Source organism: Ascaphus truei, chromosome 14, assembly GCF_040206685.1.
Source record: "Ascaphus truei isolate aAscTru1 chromosome 14, aAscTru1.hap1, whole genome shotgun sequence".
Classification (NCBI taxonomy): domain Eukaryota; kingdom Metazoa; phylum Chordata; class Amphibia; order Anura; family Ascaphidae; genus Ascaphus; species Ascaphus truei.
Genome location: NC_134496.1, coordinates 16245734 through 16267892, shown reverse-complemented (window position 1 = coordinate 16267892; position 22159 = coordinate 16245734). Strand labels below are relative to the sequence as shown.

The window sequence follows — 22159 nt, the reverse complement described above, 5'->3', positions numbered from 1 at the left end:
CACCCAGGGAATGTGTGTGTTTCTGTGTGTGTCGCTGCTTCCACCACCCAGGGAATGTGTGTGTTTCTCTGTGTGTCGCTGCTTCCACCACCCAGGGAAAGTGTGTGTTTCTCTGTGTGTCGCTGCTTCCACCACCCAGGGAATGTGTGTGTTTCTCTGTGTGTCGCTGCCTCCACCACCCAGGGAATGTGTGTGTTTCTCTGTGTGTCTGTCGCTGCTTCCACCACCCAGGGAATGTGTGTGTTTCTCTGTGTGTCGCTGCTTCCACCACCCAGGGAATGTGTGTGTTTCTCTGTGTGTCGCTGCTTCCACCACCCAGGGAATGTGTGTGTTTCTCTGTGTGTCTGTCGCTGCCTCCACCACCCAGGGAATGTGTGTGTTTCTCTGTGTGTCTGTCGCTGCTTCCACCACCCAGGGAATGTGTGTGTTTCTGTGTCTGTCGCTGCCTCCACCACCCAGCGAATGTGTGTGTTTCTCTGTGTGTCGCTGCTTCCACCACCCAGGGAATGTGTGTGTTTCTCTGTGTGTCGCTGCCTCCACCACCCAGGGAATGTGTGTGTTTCTCTGTGTGTCGCTGCCTCCACCACCCAGGGAATGTGTGTGTTTCTCTGTGTGTCTGTCGCTGCTTCCACCACCCAGGGAATGTGTGTGTTTCTCTGTGTGTCGCTGCTTCCACCACCCAGGGAATGTGTGTGTTTCTCTGTGTGTCGCTGCTTCCACCACCCAGGGAATGTGTGTGTTTCTGTGTCTGTCGCTGCCTCCACCACCCAGCGAATGTGTGTGTTTCTCTGTGTGTCGCTGCCTCCACCACCCAGGGAATGTGTGTGTTTCTCTGTGTGTCGCTGCTTCCACCACCCAGGGAATGTGTGTGTTTCTCTGTGTGTCGCTGCCTCCACCACCCAGGGAATGTGTGTGTTTCTCTGTGTGTCTGTCGCTGCTTCCACCACCCAGGGAATGTGTGTGTTTCTGTGTCTGTCGCTGCCTCCACCACCCAGGGAATTTGTGTGTTTCTCTGTGTGTCGCTGCTTCCACCACCCAGGGAATGTGTGTGTTTCTCTGTGTGTCTGTCGCTGCTTCCACCACCCAGGGAATGTGTGTGTTTCTCTGTGTGTCGCTGCTTCCACCACCCAGGGAATTTGTGTGTTTCTCTGTGTGTCGCTGCTTCCACCACCCAGGGAATGTGTGTGTTTCTCTGTGTGTCTGTCGCTGCTTCCACCACCCAGGGAATGTGTGTGTTTCTGTGTCTGTCGCTGCCTCCACCACCCAGGGAATGTGTGTGTTTCTCTGTGTGTCGCTGCTTCCACCACCCAGGGAATGTGTGTGTTTCTCTGTGTGTCTGTCGCTGCTTCCACCACCCAGGGAATGTGTGTGTTTCTGTGTCTGTCGCTGCCTCCACCACCCAGGGAATGTGTGTGTTTCTCTGTGTGTCGCTGCCTCCACCACCCAGGGAATGTGTGTGTTTCTCTGTGTGTCGCTGCCTCCACCACCCAGGGAATGTGTGTGTTTCTCTGTGTGTCACTGCTTCCACCACCCAGGGAATGTGTGTGTTTCTCTGTGTGTCGCTGCCTCCACCACCCAGGGAATGTGTGTGTTTCTCTGTGTGTCGCTGCCTCCACCACCCAGGGAATGTGTGTGTTTCTCTGTGTCTGTCGCTGCTTCCACCACACAGGGAATGTGTGTGTTTCTGTGTGTGTCTGTGGCTGCTTCCACCACCCAGGGAATGTGTGTGTTTCTGTGTGTGTCTGTCGCTGCTTCCACCACCCAGGGAATGTGTGTGTCTCTGTGTGTCGCTGCTTCCACCACCCAGGGAATGTGTGTGTTTCTCTGTGTGTCGCTGCTTCCACCACCCAGGGAATGTGTGTGTTTCTCTGTGTGTCGCTGCTTCCACCACCCAGGGAATGTGTGTGTCTCTCTGTGTGTCGCTGCTTCCACCACCCAGGGAATGTGTGTGTTTCTGTGTGTGTCGCTGCTTCCACCACCCAGGGAATGTGTGTGTTTCTCTGTGTCTGACGCTGCTTCCACCACCCAGGGAATGTGTGTGTTTCTGTGTGTGTCGCTGCTTCCACCACCCAGGGAATGTGTGTGTTTCTGTGTGTGTCGCTGCTTCCACCACCCAGGGAATGTGTGTGTTTCTCTGTGTGTCTGTCGCTGCTTCCACCACCCAGGGAATGTGTGTGTTTCTCTGTGTGTCGCTGCTTCCACCACCCAGGGAATGTGTGTGTTTCTCTGTGTGTCGCTGCCTCCACCACCCAGGGAATGTGTGTGTTTCTCTGTGTGTCTGTCGCTGCTTCCACCACCCAGGGAATGTGTGTGTTTCTGTGTGTGTCGCTGCCTCCACCACCCAGGGAATGTGTGTGTCTCTCTGTGTGTCGCTGCTTCCACCACCCAGGGAATGTGTGTGTTTCTCTGTGTGTCGCTGCCTCCACCACCCAGGGAATGTGTGTGTTTCTCTGTGTGTCGCTGCTTCCACCACCCAGGGAATGTGTGTGTTTCTGTGTGTGTCGCTGCTTCCACCACCCAGGGAATGTGTGTGTTTCTCTGTGTGTCGCTGCCTCCACCACCCAGGGAATGTGTGTGTTTCTCTGTGTGTCTGTCGCTGCTTCCACCACCCAGGGAATGTGTGTGTTTCTCTGTGTGTCGCTGCTTCCACCACCCAGGGAATGTGTGTGTTTCTCTGTGTGTCGCTGCTTCCACCACCCAGGGAATGTGTGTGTTTCTCTGTGTGTCTGTCGCTGCCTCCACCACCCAGGGAATGTGTGTGTTTCTCTGTGTGTCTGTCGCTGCTTCCACCACCCAGGGAATGTGTGTGTTTCTGTGTCTGTCGCTGCCTCCACCACCCAGCGAATGTGTGTGTTTCTCTGTGTGTCGCTGCTTCCACCACCCAGGGAATGTGTGTGTTTCTCTGTGTGTCGCTGCCTCCACCACCCAGGGAATGTGTGTGTTTCTCAGTGTGTCGCTGCCTCCACCACCCAGGGAATGTGTGTGTTTCTCTGTGTGTCTGTCGCTGCTTCCACCACCCAGGGAATGTGTGTGTTTCTCTGTGTGTCGCTGCTTCCACCACCCAGGGAATGTGTGTGTTTCTCTGTGTGTCGCTGCTTCCACCACCCAGGGAATGTGTGTGTTTCTGTGTCTGTCGCTGCCTCCACCACCCAGCGAATGTGTGTGTTTCTCTGTGTGTCGCTGCCTCCACCACCCAGGGAATGTGTGTGTTTCTCTGTGTGTCGCTGCTTCCACCACCCAGGGAATGTGTGTGTTTCTCTGTGTGTCGCTGCCTCCACCACCCAGGGAATGTGTGTGTTTCTCTGTGTGTCTGTCGCTGCTTCCACCACCCAGGGAATGTGTGTGTTTCTGTGTCTGTCGCTGCCTCCACCACCCAGGGAATTTGTGTGTTTCTCTGTGTGTCGCTGCTTCCACCACCCAGGGAATGTGTGTGTTTCTCTGTGTGTCTGTCGCTGCTTCCACCACCCAGGGAATGTGTGTGTTTCTCTGTGTGTCGCTGCTTCCACCACCCAGGGAATTTGTGTGTTTCTCTGTGTGTCGCTGCTTCCACCACCCAGGGAATGTGTGTGTTTCTCTGTGTGTCTGTCGCTGCTTCCACCACCCAGGGAATGTGTGTGTTTCTGTGTCTGTCGCTGCCTCCACCACCCAGGGAATTTGTGTGTTTCTCTGTGTGTCGCTGCTTCCACCACCCAGGGAATGTGTGTGTTTCTCTGTGTGTCTGTCGCTGCTTCCACCACCCAGGGAATGTGTGTGTTTCTGTGTCTGTCGCTGCCTCCACCACCCAGGGAATGTGTGTGTTTCTCTGTGTGTCGCTGCCTCCACCACCCAGGGAATGTGTGTGTTTCTCTGTGTGTCGCTGCCTCCACCACCCAGGGAATGTGTGTGTTTCTCTGTGTGTCACTGCTTCCACCACCCAGGGAATGTGTGTGTTTCTCTGTGTGCCGCTGCCTCCACCACCCAGGGAATGTGTGTGTTTCTCTGTGTGTCGCTGCCTCCACCACCCAGGGAATGTGTGTGTTTCTCTGTGTGTCTGTCGCTGCTTCCACCACCCAGGGAATGTGTGTGTTTCTGTGTCTGTCGCTGCCTCCACCACCCAGGGAATGTGTGTGTTTCTCTGTGTGTCACTGCTTCCACCACCCAGGGAATGTGTGTGTTTCTCTGTGTCTGTCGCTGCTTCCACCACCCAGGGAATGTGTGTGTTTCTGTGTGTGTCTGTCGCTGCCTCCACCACCCAGGGAATGTGTGTGTTTCTCTGTGTGTCTGTCGCTGCTTCCACCACCCAGGGAATGTGTGTGTTTCTGTGTCTGTCGCTGCCTCCACCACCCAGGGAATGTGTGTGTTTCTCTGTGTGTCACTGCTTCCACCACCCAGGGAATGTGTGTGTTTCTCTGTGTGTCGCTGCCTCCACCACCCAGGGAATGTGTGTGTTTCTCTGTGTGTCGCTGCCTCCACCACCCAGGGAATGTGTGTGTTTCTCTGTGTCTGTCGCTGCTTCCACCACCCAGGGAATGTGTGTGTTTCTGTGTGTGTCTGTCGCTGCTTCCACCACCCAGGGAATGTGTGTGTTTCTGTGTCTGTCGCTGCCTCCACCACCCAGCGAATGTGTGTGTTTCTCTGTGTGTCGCTGCTTCCACCACACAGGGAATGTGTGTGTTTCTCTGTGTGTCGCTGCTTCCACCACCCAGGGAATGTGTGTGTTTCTCTGTGTGTCGCTGCCTCCACCACCCAGGGAATGTGTGTGTTTCTCTGTGTGTCTGTCGCTGCTTCCACCACCCAGGGAATGTGTGTGTTTCTCTGTGTGTCGCTGCTTCCACCACCCAGGGAATGTGTGTGTTTCTCTGTGTGTCTGTCGCTGCCTCCACCACCCAGGGAATGTGTGTGTTTCTCTGTGTGTCTGTCGCTGCTTCCACCACCCAGGGAATGTGTGTGTTTCTGTGTCTGTCGCTGCCTCCACCACCCAGCGAATGTGTGTGTTTCTCTGTGTGTCGCTGCTTCCACCACACAGGGAATGTGTGTGTTTCTCTGTGTGTCGCTGCCTCCACCACCCAGGGAATGTGTGTGTTTCTCTGTGTGTCGCTGCCTCCACCACCCAGGGAATGTGTGTGTTTCTCTGTGTGTCTGTCGCTGCTTCCACCACCCAGGGAATGTGTGTTTCTCTGTGTGTCGCTGCTTCCACCACCCAGGGAATGTGTGTGTTTCTCTGTGTGTCGCTGCTTCCACCACCCAGGGAATGTGTGTGTTTCTGTGTCTGTCGCTGCCTCCACCACCCAGCGAATGTGTGTGTTTCTCTGTGTGTCGCTGCCTCCACCACCCAGGGAATGTGTGTGTTTCTCTGTGTCTGTCGCTGTCTCCACCACCCAGGGAGTGTGTGTGTTTCTCTGTGTGTCGCTGCCTCCACCACCCAGGGAATGTGTGTGTTTCTCTGTGTGTCGCTGCTTCCACCACCCAGGGAATGTGTGTGTTTCTCTGTGTGTCTGTCGCTGCTTCCACCACCCAGGGAATGTGTGTGTTTCTCTGTGTGTCTGTCGCTGCCTCCACCACCCAGGGAATGTGTGTGTTTCTGTGTCTGTCGCTGCCTCCACCACCCAGGGAATGTGAGTGTTTCTGTGTGTCGCTGCCTCCACCACCCAGGGAATGTGTGTGTTTCTGTGTGTCGCTGCTTCCACCACCCAGAGAATGTGTGTGTTTCTCTGTGTGTCGCTGCCTCCAGCACCCAGGGAATGTGTGTGTTTCTCTGTGTCTGTCGCTGCCTCCACCACCCAGGGAATGTGTGTGTCTCTCTGTGTGTCGCTGCTTCCACCACCCAGGAAATGTGTGTGTTTCTGTGTCTGTCGCTGCTTCCACCACCCAGGGAATGTGTGTGTTTCTCTGTGTGTCGCTGCTTCCACCACCCAGGGAATGTGTGTGTCTCTCTGTGTGTCGCTGCTTCCACCACCCAGGGAATGTGTGTGTTTCTGTGTGTGTCGCTGCTTCCACCACCCAGGGAATGTGTGTGTTTCTCTGTGTCTGTCGCTGCTTCCACCACCCAGGGAATGTGTGTGTTTCTGTGTGTGTCGCTGCTTCCACCACCCAGGGAATTTGTGTGTTTCTCTGTGTGTCGCTGCTTCCACCACCCAGGGAATGTGTGTGTTTCTGTGTCTGTCGCTGCCTCCACCACCCAGCGAATGTGTGTGTTTCTCTGTGTGTCGCTGCCTCCACCACCCAGGGAATGTGTGTGTTTCTCTGTGTGTCTGTCGCTGCCTCCACCACCCAGGGAATTTGTGTGTTTCTCTGTGTGTCGCTGCTTCCACCACCCAGGGAATGTGTGTGTTTCTCTGTGTGTCTGTCGCTGCTTCCACCACCCAGGGAATGTGTGTGTTTCTGTGTCTGTCGCTGCCTCCACCACCCAGGGAATGTGTGTGTTTCTCTGTGTGTCGCTGCCTCCACCACCCAGGGAATGTGTGTGTTTCTCTGTGTGTCGCTGCCTCCACCACCCAGGGAATGTGTGTGTTTCTCTGTGTGTCACTGCTTCCACCACCCAGGGAATGTGTGTGTTTCTCTGTGTGCCGCTGCCTCCACCACCCAGGGAATGTGTGTGTTTCTCTGTGTGTCGCTGCCTCCACCACCCAGGGAATGTGTGTGTTTCTCTGTGTGTCTGTCGCTGCTTCCACCACCCAGGGAATGTGTGTGTTTCTGTGTCTGTCGCTGCCTCCACCACCCAGGGAATGTGTGTGTTTCTCTGTGTGTCACTGCTTCCACCACCCAGGGAATGTGTGTGTTTCTCTGTGTCTGTCGCTGCTTCCACCACCCAGGGAATGTGTGTGTTTCTGTGTGTGTCTGTCGCTGCCTCCACCACCCAGGGAATGTGTGTGTTTCTCTGTGTGTCTGTCGCTGCTTCCACCACCCAGGGAATGTGTGTGTTTCTGTGTCTGTCGCTGCCTCCACCACCCAGGGAATGTGTGTGTTTCTCTGTGTGTCACTGCTTCCACCACCCAGGGAATGTGTGTGTTTCTCTGTGTGTCGCTGCCTCCACCACCCAGGGAATGTGTGTGTTTCTCTGTGTGTCGCTGCCTCCACCACCCAGGGAATGTGTGTGTTTCTCTGTGTCTGTCGCTGCTTCCACCACCCAGGGAATGTGTGTGTTTCTGTGTGTGTCTGTCGCTGCTTCCACCACCCAGGGAATGTGTGTGTTTCTGTGTCTGTCGCTGCCTCCACCACCCAGCGAATGTGTGTGTTTCTCTGTGTGTCGCTGCTTCCACCACACAGGGAATGTGTGTGTTTCTCTGTGTGTCGCTGCTTCCACCACCCAGGGAATGTGTGTGTTTCTCTGTGTGTCGCTGCCTCCACCACCCAGGGAATGTGTGTGTTTCTCTGTGTGTCTGTCGCTGCTTCCACCACCCAGGGAATGTGTGTGTTTCTCTGTGTGTCGCTGCTTCCACCACCCAGGGAATGTGTGTGTTTCTCTGTGTGTCTGTCGCTGCCTCCACCACCCAGGGAATGTGTGTGTTTCTCTGTGTGTCTGTCGCTGCTTCCACCACCCAGGGAATGTGTGTGTTTCTGTGTCTGTCGCTGCCTCCACCACCCAGCGAATGTGTGTGTTTCTCTGTGTGTCGCTGCTTCCACCACACAGGGAATGTGTGTGTTTCTCTGTGTGTCGCTGCCTCCACCACCCAGGGAATGTGTGTGTTTCTCTGTGTGTCGCTGCCTCCACCACCCAGGGAATGTGTGTGTTTCTCTGTGTGTCTGTCGCTGCTTCCACCACCCAGGGAATGTGTGTTTCTCTGTGTGTCGCTGCTTCCACCACCCAGGGAATGTGTGTGTTTCTCTGTGTGTCGCTGCTTCCACCACCCAGGGAATGTGTGTGTTTCTGTGTCTGTCGCTGCCTCCACCACCCAGCGAATGTGTGTGTTTCTCTGTGTGTCGCTGCCTCCACCACCCAGGGAATGTGTGTGTTTCTCTGTGTCTGTCGCTGTCTCCACCACCCAGGGAGTGTGTGTGTTTCTCTGTGTGTCGCTGCCTCCACCACCCAGGGAATGTGTGTGTTTCTCTGTGTGTCGCTGCTTCCACCACCCAGGGAATGTGTGTGTTTCTCTGTGTGTCTGTCGCTGCTTCCACCACCCAGGGAATGTGTGTGTTTCTCTGTGTGTCTGTCGCTGCCTCCACCACCCAGGGAATGTGTGTGTTTCTGTGTCTGTCGCTGCCTCCACCACCCAGGGAATGTGAGTGTTTCTGTGTGTCGCTGCCTCCACCACCCAGGGAATGTGTGTGTTTCTGTGTGTCGCTGCTTCCACCACCCAGAGAATGTGTGTGTTTCTCTGTGTGTCGCTGCCTCCAGCACCCAGGGAATGTGTGTGTTTCTCTGTGTCTGTCGCTGCCTCCACCACCCAGGGAATGTGTGTGTCTCTCTGTGTGTCGCTGCTTCCACCACCCAGGAAATGTGTGTGTTTCTGTGTCTGTCGCTGCTTCCACCACCCAGGGAATGTGTGTGTTTCTCTGTGTGTCGCTGCTTCCACCACCCAGGGAATGTGTGTGTCTCTCTGTGTGTCGCTGCTTCCACCACCCAGGGAATGTGTGTGTTTCTGTGTGTGTCGCTGCTTCCACCACCCAGGGAATGTGTGTGTTTCTCTGTGTCTGTCGCTGCTTCCACCACCCAGGGAATGTGTGTGTTTCTGTGTGTGTCGCTGCTTCCACCACCCAGGGAATTTGTGTGTTTCTGTGTGTGTCGCTGCTTCCACCACCCAGGGAATGTGTGTGTTTCTCTGTGTGTCTGTCGCTGCTTCCACCACCCAGGGAATGTGTGTGTTTCTCTGTGTGTCGCTGCTTCCACCACCCAGGGAATGTGTGTGTTTCTCTGTGTGTCGCTGCCTCCACCACCCAGGGAATGTGTGTGTTTCTCTGTGTGTCTGTCGCTGCTTCCACCACCCAGGGAATGTGTGTGTTTCTGTGTGTGTCGCTGCCTCCACCACCCAGGGAATGTGTGTGTCTCTCTGTGTGTCGCTGCTTCCACCACCCAGGGAATGTGTGTGTTTCTCTGTGTGTCGCTGCCTCCACCACCCAGGGAATGTGTGTGTTTCTCTGTGTGTCGCTGCTTCCACCACCCAGGGAATGTGTGTGTTTCTGTGTGTGTCGCTGCTTCCACCACCCAGGGAATGTGTGTGTTTCTCTGTGTGTCGCTGCCTCCACCACCCAGGGAATGTGTGTGTTTCTCTGTGTGTCTGTCGCTGCTTCCACCACCCAGGGAATGTGTGTGTTTCTCTGTGTGTCGCTGCTTCCACCACCCAGGGAATGTGTGTGTTTCTCTGTGTGTCGCTGCTTCCACCACCCAGGGAATGTGTGTGTTTCTCTGTGTGTCTGTCGCTGCCTCCACCACCCAGGGAATGTGTGTGTTTCTCTGTGTGTCTGTCGCTGCTTCCACCACCCAGGGAATGTGTGTGTTTCTGTGTCTGTCGCTGCCTCCACCACCCAGCGAATGTGTGTGTTTCTCTGTGTGTCGCTGCTTCCACCACCCAGGGAATGTGTGTGTTTCTCTGTGTGTCGCTGCCTCCACCACCCAGGGAATGTGTGTGTTTCTCTGTGTGTCGCTGCCTCCACCACCCAGGGAATGTGTGTGTTTCTCTGTGTGTCTGTCGCTGCTTCCACCACCCAGGGAATGTGTGTGTTTCTCTGTGTGTCGCTGCTTCCACCACCCAGGGAATGTGTGTGTTTCTCTGTGTGTCGCTGCTTCCACCACCCAGGGAATGTGTGTGTTTCTGTGTCTGTCGCTGCCTCCACCACCCAGCGAATGTGTGTGTTTCTCTGTGTGTCGCTGCCTCCACCACCCAGGGAATGTGTGTGTTTCTCTGTGTGTCGCTGCTTCCACCACCCAGGGAATGTGTGTGTTTCTCTGTGTGTCGCTGCCTCCACCACCCAGGGAATGTGTGTGTTTCTCTGTGTGTCTGTCGCTGCTTCCACCACCCAGGGAATGTGTGTGTTTCTGTGTCTGTCGCTGCCTCCACCACCCAGGGAATTTGTGTGTTTCTCTGTGTGTCGCTGCTTCCACCACCCAGGGAATGTGTGTGTTTCTCTGTGTGTCTGTCGCTGCTTCCACCACCCAGGGAATGTGTGTGTTTCTCTGTGTGTCGCTGCTTCCACCACCCAGGGAATTTGTGTGTTTCTCTGTGTGTCGCTGCTTCCACCACCCAGGGAATGTGTGTGTTTCTCTGTGTGTCTGTCGCTGCTTCCACCACCCAGGGAATGTGTGTGTTTCTGTGTCTGTCGCTGCCTCCACCACCCAGGGAATTTGTGTGTTTCTCTGTGTGTCGCTGCTTCCACCACCCAGGGAATGTGTGTTTTTCTCTGTGTGTCTGTCGCTGCTTCCACCACCCAGGGAATGTGTGTGTTTCTGTGTCTGTCGCTGCCTCCACCACCCAGGGAATGTGTGTTTCTCTGTGTGTCGCTGCCTCCACCACCCAGGGAATGTGTGTGTTTCTCTGTGTGTCGCTGCCTCCACCACCCAGGGAATGTGTGTGTTTCTCTGTGTGTCACTGCTTCCACCACCCAGGGAATGTGTGTGTTTCTCTGTGTGCCGCTGCCTCCACCACCCAGGGAATGTGTGTGTTTCTCTGTGTGTCGCTGCCTCCACCACCCAGGGAATGTGTGTGTTTCTCTGTGTGTCTGTCGCTGCTTCCACGACCCAGGGAATGTGTGTGTTTCTGTGTCTGTCGCTGCCTCCACCACCCAGGGAATGTGTGTGTTTCTCTGTGTGCCACTGCTTCCACCACCCAGGGAATGTGTGTGTTTCTCTGTGTGTCGCTGCCTCCACCACCCAGGGAATGTGTGTGTTTCTCTGTGTGTCGCTGCCTCTACCACCCAGGGAATGTGTGTGTTTCTCTGTGTCTGTCGCTGCTTCCACCACCCAGGGAATGTGTGTGTTTCTGTGTGTGTCTGTCGCTGCCTCCACCACCCAGGGAATGTGTGTGTTTCTCTGTGTGTCTGTCGCTGCTTCCACCACCCAGGGAATGTGTGTGTTTCTGTGTCTGTCGCTGCCTCCACCACCCAGGGAATGTGTGTGTTTCTCTGTGTGTCACTGCTTCCACCACCCAGGGAATGTGTGTGTTTCTCTGTGTGTCGCTGCCTCCACCACCCAGGGAATGTGTGTGTTTCTCTGTGTGTCGCTGCCTCCACCACCCAGGGAATGTGTGTGTTTCTCTGTGTCTGTCGCTGCTTCCACCACCCAGGGAATGTGTGTGTTTCTGTGTGTGTCTGTCGCTGCTTCCACCACCCAGGGAATGTGTGTGTTTCTCTGTGTGTCGCTGCTTCCACCACCCAGGGAATGTGTGTGTTTCTCTGTGTGTCGCTGCTTCCACCACCCAGGGAATGTGTGTGTTTCTCTGTGTGTCGCTGCTTCCACCACCCAGGGAATGTGTGTGTCTCTCTGTGTGTCGCTGCTTCCACCACCCAGGGAATGTGTGTGTTTCTGTGTGTGTCGCTGCTTCCACCACCCAGGGAATGTGTGTGTTTCTCTGTGTCTGTCGCTGCTTCCACCACCCAGGGAATGTGTGTGTTTCTCTGTGTGTCGCTGCCTCCACCACCCAGGGAATGTGTGTGTTTCTCTGTGTGTCTGTCGCTGCTTCCACCACCCAGGGAATGTGTGTGTTTCTGTGTGTGTCGCTGCTTCCACCACCCAGGGAATGTGTGTGTCTCTCTGTGTATCGCTGCTTCCACCACCCAGGGAATGTGTGTGTTTCTCTGTGTGTCGCTGCCTCCACCACCCAGGGAATGTGTGTGTTTCTCTGTGTGTCGCTGCTTCCACCACCCAGGGAATGTGTGTGTTTCTCTGTGTGTCGCTGCTTCCACCACCCAGGGAATGTGTGTGTTTCTCTGTGTGTCGCTGCCTCCACCACCCAGGGAATGTGTGTGTTTCTCTGTGTGTCTGTCGCTGCTTCCACCACCCAGGGAATGTGTGTGTTTCTCTGTGTGTCGCTGCTTCCACCACCCAGGGAATGTGTGTGTTTCTCTGTGTGTCTGTCGCTGCCTCCACCACCCAGGGAATGTGTGTGTTTCTCTGTGTGTCTGTCGCTGCTTCCACCACCCAGGGAATGTGTGTGTTTCTGTGTCTGTCGCTGCCTCCACCACCCAGCGAATGTGTGTGTTTCTCTGTGTGTCGCTGCTTCCACCACACAGGGAATGTGTGTGTTTCTCTGTGTGTCGCTGCCTCCACCTCCCAGGGAATGTGTGTGTTTCTCTGTGTGTCGCTGCCTCCACCACCCAGGGAATGTGTGTGTTTCTCTGTGTGTCTGTCGCTGCTTCCACCACCCAGGGAATGTGTGTGTTTCTCTGTGTGTCGCTGCTTCCACCACCCAGGGAATGTGTGTGTTTCTCTGTGTGTCGCTGCTTCCACCACCCAGGGAATGTGTGTGTTTCAGTGTCTGTCGCTGCCTCCACCACCCAGCGAATGTGTGTGTTTCTCTGTGTGTCGCTGCCTCCACCACCCAGGGAATGTGTGTGTTTCTCTGTGTCTGTCGCTGTCTCCACCACCCAGGGAATGTGTGTGTTTCTCTGTGTGTCGCTGCCTCCACCACCCAGGGAATGTGTGTGTTTCTCTGTGTGTCGCTGCTTCCACCACCCAGGGAATGTGTGTGTTTCTCTGTGTGTCTGTCGCTGCTTCCACCACCCAGGGAATGTGTGTGTTTCTCTGTGTGTCTGTCGCTGCCTCCACCACCCAGGGAATGTGTGTGTTTCTGTGTCTGTCGCTGCCTCCACCACCCAGGGAATGTGTGTGTTTCTGTGTGTCGCTGCCTCCACCACCCAGGGAATGTGTGTGTTTCTGTGTGTCGCTGCTTCCACCACCCAGAGAATGTGTGTGTTTCTCTGTGTGTCGCTGCCTCCAGCACCCAGGGAATGTGTGTGTTTCTCTGTGTCTGTCGCTGCCTCCACCACCCAGGGAATGTGTGTGTCTCTCTGTGTGTCGCTGCTTCCACCACCCAGGAAATGTGTGTGTTTCTGTCTGTCGCTGCTTCCACCACCCAGGGAATGTGTGTGTTTCTCTGTGTGTCGCTGCTTCCACCACCCAGGGAATGTGTGTGTTTCTGTGTGTCGCTGCTTCCACCACCCAGGGAATGTGTGTGTTTCTCTGTGTGTCGCTGCTTCCACCACCCAGGGAATGTGTGTGTTTCTCTGTGTGTCTGTCGCTGCTTCCACCACCCCGGGAATGTGTGTGTTTCTCTGTGTGTCGCTGCTTCCACCACCCAGGGAATGTGTGTGTTTCTCTGTGTCTCTGTCGCTGCTTCCACCACCCAGGGAATGTGTGTGTTTCTCTGTGTGTCGCTGCTTCCACCACCCAGGGAATGTGTGTGTTTCTGTGTGTCGCTGCTTCCACCACCCAGGGAATGTGTGTGTTTCTGTGTGTCGCTGCTTCCACCACCCAGGGAATGTGTGTGTTTCTCTGTGTGTCGCTGCTTCCACCACCCAGGGAATGTGTGTGTTTCTGTGTGTCGCTGCTTCCACCACCCAGGGAATGTGTGTGTTTCTCTGTGTGTCGCCGCCTCCACCACCCAGGGAATGTGTGTGTTTCTCTGTGTGTCGCTGCCTCCACCACCCAGGGAATGTGTGTGTTTCTCTGTGTGTCGCTGCTTCCACCACCCAGGGAATGTGTGTGTTTCTCTGTGTGTCGCTGCTTCCACCACCCAGGGAATGTGTGTGTTTCTCTGTGTGTCGCTGCCTCCACCACCCAGGGAATGTGTGTGTTTCTGTGTGTCGCTGCTTCCGCCACCCAGGGAATGTGTGTGTTTCTCTGTGTGTCGCTGCTTCCACCACCCAGGGAATGTGTGTGTTTCTCTGTGTGTCGCTGCTTCCACCACCCAGGGAATGTGTGTGTTTCTGTGTCTGTCGCTGCTTCCACCACCCAGGGAATGTGTGTGTTTCTCTGTGTGTCGCCGCCTCCACCACCCAGGGAATGTGTGTGTTTCTCTGTGTGTCGCTGCCTCCACCACCCAGGGAATGTGTGTGTTTCTCTGTCTGTCGCTGCCTCCACCACCCAGGGAATGTGTGTGTTTCTCTGTGTGTCTGTCGCTGCTTCCACCACCCAGGGAATGTGTGTGTTTCTCTGTGTCTGTCGCTGCTTCCACCACCCAGGGAATGTGTGTGTTTCTCTGTGTGTCGCTGCCTCCACCACCCAGGGAATGTGTGTGTTTCTCTGTGTCTGTCGCTGTCTCCACCACCCAGGGAATGTGTGTGTTTCTCTGTGTGTCGCTGCCTCCACCACCCAGGGAATGTGTGTGTTTCTCTGTGTGTCGCTGCTTCCACCACCCAGGGAATGTGTGTGTTTCTCTGTGTGTCTGTCGCTGCTTCCACCACCCAGGGAATGTGTGTGTTTCTCTGTGTGTCTGTCGCTGCCTCCACCACCCAGGGAATGTGTGTGTTTCTGTGTCTGTCGCTGCCTCCACCACCCAGGGAATGTGTGTGTTTCTGTGTGTCGCTGCCTCCACCACCCAGGGAATGTGTGTGTTTCTGTGTGTCTGTCGCTGCCTCCACCACCCAGGGAATGTGTGTGTTTCTCTGTGTGTCGCTGCCTCCAGCACCCAGGGAATGTGTGTGTTTCTCTGTGTCTGTCGCTGCCTCCACCACCCAGGGAATGTGTGTGTCTCTCTGTGTGTCGCTGCTTCCACCACCCAGGAAATGTGTGGGTTTCTGTGTCTGTCGCTGCTTCCACCACCCAGGGAATGTGTGTGTTTCTCTGTGTGTCGCTGCTTCCACCACCCAGGGAATGTGTGTGTTTCTCTGTGTGTCTGTCACTGCTTCCACCACCCCGGGAATGTGTGTGTTTCTCTGTGTGTCGCTGCTTCCACCACCCAGGGAATGTGTGTGTTTCTGTGTGTCGCTGCTTCCACCACCCAGGGAATGTGTGTGTTTCTCTGTGTGTCGCTGCTTCCACCACCCAGGGAATGTGTGTGTTTCTGTGTGTCGCTGCTTCCACCACCCAGGGAATGTGTGTGTTTCTCTGTGTGTCGCCGCCTCCACCACCCAGGGAATGTGTGTGTTTCTCTGTGTGTCGCTGCCTCCACCACCCAGGGAATGTGTGTGTTTCTGTGTCTGTCGCTGCCTCCACCACCCAGGGAATGTGTGTGTTTCTCTGTGTGTCGCTGCTTCCACCACCCAGGGAATGTGTGTGTTTCTCTGTGTGTCGCTGCTTCCACCACCCAGGGAATGTGTGTGTTTCTCTGTGTGTCGCTGCCTCCACCACCCAGGGAATGTGTGTGTTTCTGTGTGTCGCTGCTTCCGCCACCCAGGGAATGTGTGTGTTTCTCTGTGTGTCGCTGCTTCCACCACCCAGGGAATGTGTGTGTTTCTCTGTGTGTCGCTGCTTCCACCACCCAGGGAATGTGTGTGTTTCTGTGTCTGTCGCTGCTTCCACCACCCAGGGAATGTGTGTGTTTCTCTGTGTGTCGCCGCCTCCACCACCCAGGGAATGTGTGTGTTTCTCTGTGTGTCGCTGCCTCCACCACCCAGGGAATGTGTGTGTTTCTCTGTGTGTCGCTGCCTCCACCACCCAGGGAATGTGTGTGTTTCTCTGTGTGTCTGTCGCTGCTTCCACCACCCAGGGAATGTGTGTGTTTCTCTGTGTCTGTCGCTGCTTCCACCACCCAGGGAATGTGTGTGTTTCTCTGTGTGTCGCTGCCTCCACCACCCAGGGAATGTGTGTGTTTCTGTGTGTCGCTGCTTCCACCACCCAGGGAATGTGTGTGTTTCTCTGTGTGTCGCTGCTTCCACCACCCAGGGAATGTGTGTGTTTCTCTGTGTGTCGCAGCTTCCACCACCCAGGGAATGTGTGTGTTTCTGTGTGTGTCTGTCGCTGCTTCCACCACCCAGGGAATGTGTGTGTTTCTCTGTGTGTCACTGCTTCCACCACCCAGGGAATGTGTGTGTTTCTCTGTGTGTCGCTGCTTCCACCACCCAGGGAATGTGTGTGTTTCTCTGTGTGTCTGTCGCTGCTTCCACCACCCAGGGAATGTGTGTGTTTCTCTGTGTGTCGCTGCTTCCACCACCCAGGGAATGTGTGTGTTTCTCTGTGTGTCTGTCGCTGCTTCCACCACCCAGGGAATGTGTGTGTTTCTGTGTCTGTCGCTGCCTCCACCACCCAGGGAATGTGTGTGTTTCTCTGTGTGTCACTGCTTCCACCACCCAGGGAATATGTGTGTTTCTGTGTGTCCATTTTATGCCATAGTAATCAATATTATGCTATGTGGAATTTTTCTGTCTGTATATGAGGAGATCCATCCCCCGAATAACCTTCAACAAGTTACACTTTCCTTCCACTAGGAATCATCTCATGAATAAGGGTTATTTAGTTAAACCCTTTTGCCAAAGCGTTATAAGCCTACAGCCCTGTCAGGGCATAACCGAATTTGCAGGTACCTACACTGAATATATGTAATTATTGTCCCATGGACTAGTGAAAATGTGGGAAAGCCCTGAAGGGGTTAAATAAAGCATATGCTTTTGTGAGTAGTGCAATTAAAAGCTGACCAAAGGCAGTATCATAGTTACCTTACTATAGAGGTAAACTGCTTGGTTATGCCTTGACAGGGCGGCAGGCTTATAACGCTTTGGCAAAAGGGTTTAACTAAATAACCCTTATTCATGAAATGACTATTTTATTTTAGCCTAATTGGTAGGAGCGCAGGAATCGTTATATATGTGTTGGAGGACCCATAGTTGTCCGAAACGTTGCTCAAACTGCTGTGTCCGGTTACTTCACACGGTGGGAATAAATACATGACAACATCATCTTGGTGAGGGCTGTAGATTTTTCTCTTTTCTATATTGTTTTGCAGAGGTTTGGGATCCCAGTCTTTCTGCTGGCACCCCATATTAGTCCTCATATACCATTTTCTGTTTTTGGACTGCACTAGGCAATATACAGGCATACCCCGCATTAACGTACACAATGGGACCGGAACATGTATGTAAAGTGAAAATGTACTTAAAGTGAAGCACTACCTTTTCCCCACTTATCGATGCATGTACTGTACTGCAATCATCATACACGTGCATAACTGATGTAAATAACGCATGTGTAACAGGCTCTATAGTCTCCCCGCTTGCGCACAGCTTCGGTACAGGTAGGGAGCCGGTATTGCTGTTCAGGACGTGCTGACAGGCGCATGCGTGAGCTGCCGTTTGCCTACTGAGCGATATGTACTTACTCGCGAGTGTACTTAAAGTGAGTGTCCTTAAACTGGGGTATGCCTGTAATACACACACACACACACACACACACACACACACACACACACAGACACACACACAGACACACACACAGACACACACGATGGGAAGGTAGGATGGTGCACGAGTTTCTCACCAGGGTGAATGTTTTGTCACAGAGAGGCTGTGCTTCTCTCTGCAGCTCTGCCTTGCTCATGTAGCCCCGGGCACTGGGACTCTGAAAGGGAGGAGAGGCTCAGTGACAAACCACACGGACTCTGCAAACAATGACACTGAGAGGGAAGCAGGGGAGCCTGGTTCCATTTCTGGGGTCAGCTGATTGTAACCTTGGACAAGTCACTTTATCTCCTGTGCCCCAGGCACCAAATAACAGATTGTGCTGCTGTAATTGTGAAGCACTTTCAGTCCCATTGGGAGAAAAGCGCTATTTCAAATGAAGTTACTATTATTAGGATTAAGGAGGATAAGTAACAGCACACCCAAATTCCCCATACAAAACCTCTATCTGTGTCACCCTGCGGGGGAGGGACAGACTCATAGCTCCCTTCTGTCTGTGTCACTGTGTCACCCTGCGGGGGGAGGGACAGACTCATAGCTCCCTTCTGTCTGTGTCACCCTGCGGGGGGGAGGGACAGAGTCATAGCTCCCTTCTGTCTGTGTCACCCTGCGGGGGGAGGGACAGACTCATAGCACCCTTCTGTCTGTGTCACTGTGTCACCCTAAGGGGGAAGGGACAGACTCATAGCTCCCTTCTGTCTGTGTCACTGTGTCACCCTGCGGGGGGAGGGACAGACTCATAGCTCCCTTCTGTCTGTGTCACTCTGTCACCCAGCGGGGGGAGGGACAGACTCATAGCTCCCTTCTGTCTGTGTCACTGTGTCACCCTGCGGGGGGAGGGACAGACACATAGCTCCCTTCTGTCTGTGTTACTGTGTCACCCTGTGGGGGGGAGGGACAGACTCATAGCTCCCTTCTGTCTGTGTTACTGTGTCACCCTGCGGGGGGAGGGACAGACTCATAGCTCCCTTCTGTCTGTGTCACTGTGTCACCCTGCGGGGGAGGGACACACTCATAGCTCCCTTCTGTCTGTGTCACCCTGCCGGGGAGGGACAGGCTCATAGCTCCCTTCTGTCTGTGTCACTGTGTCACCCTGCGGAGGGAGGGACAGACTCATAGCTCCCTTCTGTCTGTGTCACTGTGTCACCCTGCGGGGGGAGGGACAGACTCATAGCTCCCTTCTGTCTGTGTCACCCTGCGGGGGGGAGGGACAGAGTCATAGCTCCCTTCTGTCTGTGTCACCCTGCGGGGGGAGGGACAGACTCATAGCACCCTTCTGTCTGTGTCACTGTGTCACCCTAAGGGGGAAGGGACAGACTCATAGCTCCCTTCTGTCTGTGTCACTGTATCACCCTGCGGGGGAGGGACACACTCATAGCTCCCTTCTGTCTGTGTCACTGTGTCACCCTAAGGGGGAAGGGACAGACTCATAGCTCCCTTCTGTCTGTGTCACTGTGTCACCCTGCGGGCGGAGGGACAGACTCATAGCTCCCTTCTGTCTGTGTCACCCTGCGGGGGGAGGGACAGACTCATAGCTCCCTTCTGTCTGTGTCACTGTGTCACCCTGTGGGGGGAGGGACAGACTCATAGCTCCCTTCTGTCTGTGTGACTGTGTCACCCTGCGGGGGAGGGACAGACTCATAGCTCCCTTCTGTCTGTGTCACTGTGTCACCCTGCGGGGGGGAGGGACAGACTCATAGCTCCCTTCTGTCTGTGTCACTGTGTCACCCTGCGGGGGGAGGGACACACTCATAGCTCCCTTCTGTCTGTGTCACCCTGCGGGGGGAGGGACAGGCTCATAGCTCCCTTCTGTCTGTGTCACTGTGTCACCCTGCGGAGGGAGGGACAGACTCATAGCTCCCTTCTGTCTGTGTCACTGTGTCACCCTGCGGGGGGGAGGGACAGACTCATAGCTCCCTTCTGTCTGTGTCACTGTGTCACCGTGCAGGGGGGAGGGACAGACTCATAGCTCCCTTCTGTCTGTGTCACCCTGCGGGGGGAGGGACAGACTCATAGCTCCCTTCTGTCTGTGTCACTGTGTCACGCTGCGGGGGGGAGGGACAGACTCATAGCGCCCTTCTGTCTGTGTCATTGTCACCCTGCGGGGGGAGGGACAGACTCATAGCTCCCTTCTGTCTGTGTCACTGTGTCACCCTGCGGGGGGGGAGGGACAGAGTCATAACTCCCTTCTGTCTGTGTCACCCTGCGGGGGGGAGGGACAGACTCAAAACTCCCTTCTGTCTGTGTCAATGTGTCACCCTGCGGGGAGAGGGACAGACTCATAGCTCCCTTCTGTCTGTGTCACTGTGTCACCCTGCGGGGGGAGGGACAGACTCATAGCTCCCTTCTGTCTGTGTCACTGTGTCACCCTGCGGGGGGAGGGACAGACTCATAGCTCCCTTCTGTCTGTGTCACCCTGCGGGGGGAGGGACAGGCTCATAGCTCCCTTCTGTCTGTGTCACTGTGTCACCCTGCGGGGGGATGGACAGGCTCATAGCTCCCTTCTGTCTGTGTCACTGTGTCACCCTGCGGAGGGAGGGACAGACTCATAGCTCCCTTCTGTCTGTGTCACTGTGTCACCCTGCGGGGGGAGGGACAGACTCATAGCTCCCTTCTGTCTGTGTCACTGTGTCACCCTGCGGGGAGAGGGACATCATCATTGCTCCCTTCTGTCTGTGTCACTGTATCACCTTGCGGGGGAGGGACACACTCATAGCTCCCTTCTGTCTGTGTCACCCTGCGGGGGGGAGGGACAGACTCATAGCTCCCTTCTGTCTGTGTCAATGTGTCACCCTGCGAGGAGAGGGACAGACTCATAGCTCCCTTCTGTCTGTGTCACTGTGTCACCCTGCGGGGGGAGGGACAGACTCATAGCTCCCTTCTGTCTGTGTCACTCTGATGGGGGAGGGACAGACCCATAGCTCCCTTCTGTCTGTGTCACTGTGTCACCCTGCGGGGGAGGGACATACTCATAGCTCCCTTCTGTCTGTGTCACCCTGCGGGGGGGAGGGACAGACTCATAGCTCCCTTCTGTCTGTGTCACCCTGCGGGGGGAGGGACAGACTCATAGCTCCCTTCTGTCTGTGTCACTGTGTCACGCTGCGGGGGGGAGGGACAGACTCATAGCTCCCTTCTGTCTGTGTCAATGTGTCACCCTGCGGGGAGAGGGACAGACTCATAGCTCCCTTCTGTCTGTGTCACCCTGCGGGGGGGAGGGACAGACTCATAGCTCCCTTCTGTCTGTGTCAATGTGTCACCCTGCGGGGAGAGGGACAGACTCATAGCTCCCTTCTGTCTGTGTCACTGTGTCACCCTGCGGGGGGAGGGACAGACTCATAGCTCCCTTCTGTCTGTGTCACTGTGTCACCCTGCGGGGGGAGGGACAGACTCATAGCTCCCTTCTGTCTGTGTCACCCTGCGGGGGGAGGGACAGGCTCATAGCTCCCTTCTGTCTGTGTCACTGTGTCACCCTGCGGGGGGATGGACAGGCTCATAGCTCCCTTCTGTCTGTGTCACTGTGTCACCCTGCGGAGGGAGGGACAGACTCATAGCTCCCTTCTGTCTGTGTCACTGTGTCACCCTGCGGGGGAGGGACAGACTCATAGCTCCCTTCTGTCTGTGTCACTGTGTCACCCTGCGGGGAGAGGGACATCATCATTGCTCCCTTCTGTCTGTGTCACTGTATCACCCTGCGGGGGAGGGACACACTCATAGCTCCCTTCTGTCTGTGTCACCCTGCGGGGGGGAGGGACAGACTCATAGCTCCCTTCTGTCTGTGTCAATGTGTCACCCTGCGGGGAGAGGGACAGACTCATAGCTCCCTTCTGTCTGTGTCACTGTGTCACCCTGCGGGGGGAGGGACAGACTCATAGCTCCCTTCTGTCTGTGTCACTCTGATGGGGGAGGGACAGACCCATAGCTCCCTTCTGTCTGTGTCACTGTGTCACCCTGTGGGGGAGGGACACACTCATAGCTCCCTTCTGTCTGTGTCACCCTGCGGGGGGAGGGACAGACTCATAGCTCCCTTCTGTCTGTGTCACCCTGCCGGGGAGGGACAGGCTCATAGCTCCCTTCTGTCTGTGTCACTGTGTCACCCTGCGGAGGGAGGGACAGACTCATAGCTCCCTTCTGTCTGTGTCACTGTGTCACCCTGCGGGGGGAGGGACAGACTCAGAGCTCCCTTCTGTCTGTGTCACTCTGATGGGGGAGGGACAGACCCATAGCTCCCTTCTGTCTGTGTCACTGTGTCACCCTGCGGGGGAGGGACATACTCATAGCTCCCTTCTGTCTGTGTCACCCTGCGGGGGGGAGGGACAGACTCATAGCTCCCTTCTGTCTGTGTCACCCTGCGGGGGGAGGGACAGACTCATAGCTCCCTTCTGTCTGTGTCACTGTGTCACGCTGCGGGGGGGAGGGACAGACTCATAGCGCCCTTCTGTCTGTGTCATTATGTCACCCTGTGGGGGGAGGGACAGACTCATAGCTCCCTTCTGTCTGTGTCACTGTGTCACCCTGCGGGGGGGGAGGGACAGAGTCATAACTCCCCTCTGTCTGTGTCACCCTGCGGGGGGGAGGGACAGACTCATAGCTCCCTTCTGTCTGTGTCAATGTGTCACCCTGCGGGGAGAGGGACAGACTCATAGCTCCCTTCTGTCTGTGTCACTGTGTCACCCTGCGGGGGGAGGGACAGACTCATAGCTCCCTTCTGTCTGTGTCACTGTGTCACCCTGCGGGGGGAGGGACAGACTCATAGCTCCCTTCTGTCTGTGTCACCCTGCGGGGGGAGGGACAGACTCATAGCTCCCTTCTGTCTGTGTCACCCTGCGGGGGGAGGGACAGGCTCATAGCTCCCTTCTGTCTGTGTCACTGTGTCACCCTGCGGGGGGATGGACAGGCTCATAGCTCCCTTCTGTCTGTG

General features: G+C 55.3%; 1 protein-coding gene across 5 annotated transcripts in view; it reads right to left on the bottom strand.

Annotated features, from left to right (window-relative positions):
• Positions 1–22159, bottom strand: part of MUS81 (MUS81 structure-specific endonuclease subunit) — a 138006-nt gene that overhangs the window by 72493 nt on the left and 43354 nt on the right. For all 5 annotated transcript variants that reach the window (XM_075569839.1, XM_075569838.1, XM_075569840.1 and 2 more), the window contains exon 6: positions 17321–17401. In XM_075569839.1, coding sequence (XP_075425954.1) covers positions 17321–17401 — 81 coding nt within the window. The remainder of the gene's footprint in view (positions 1–17320; positions 17402–22159) is intronic.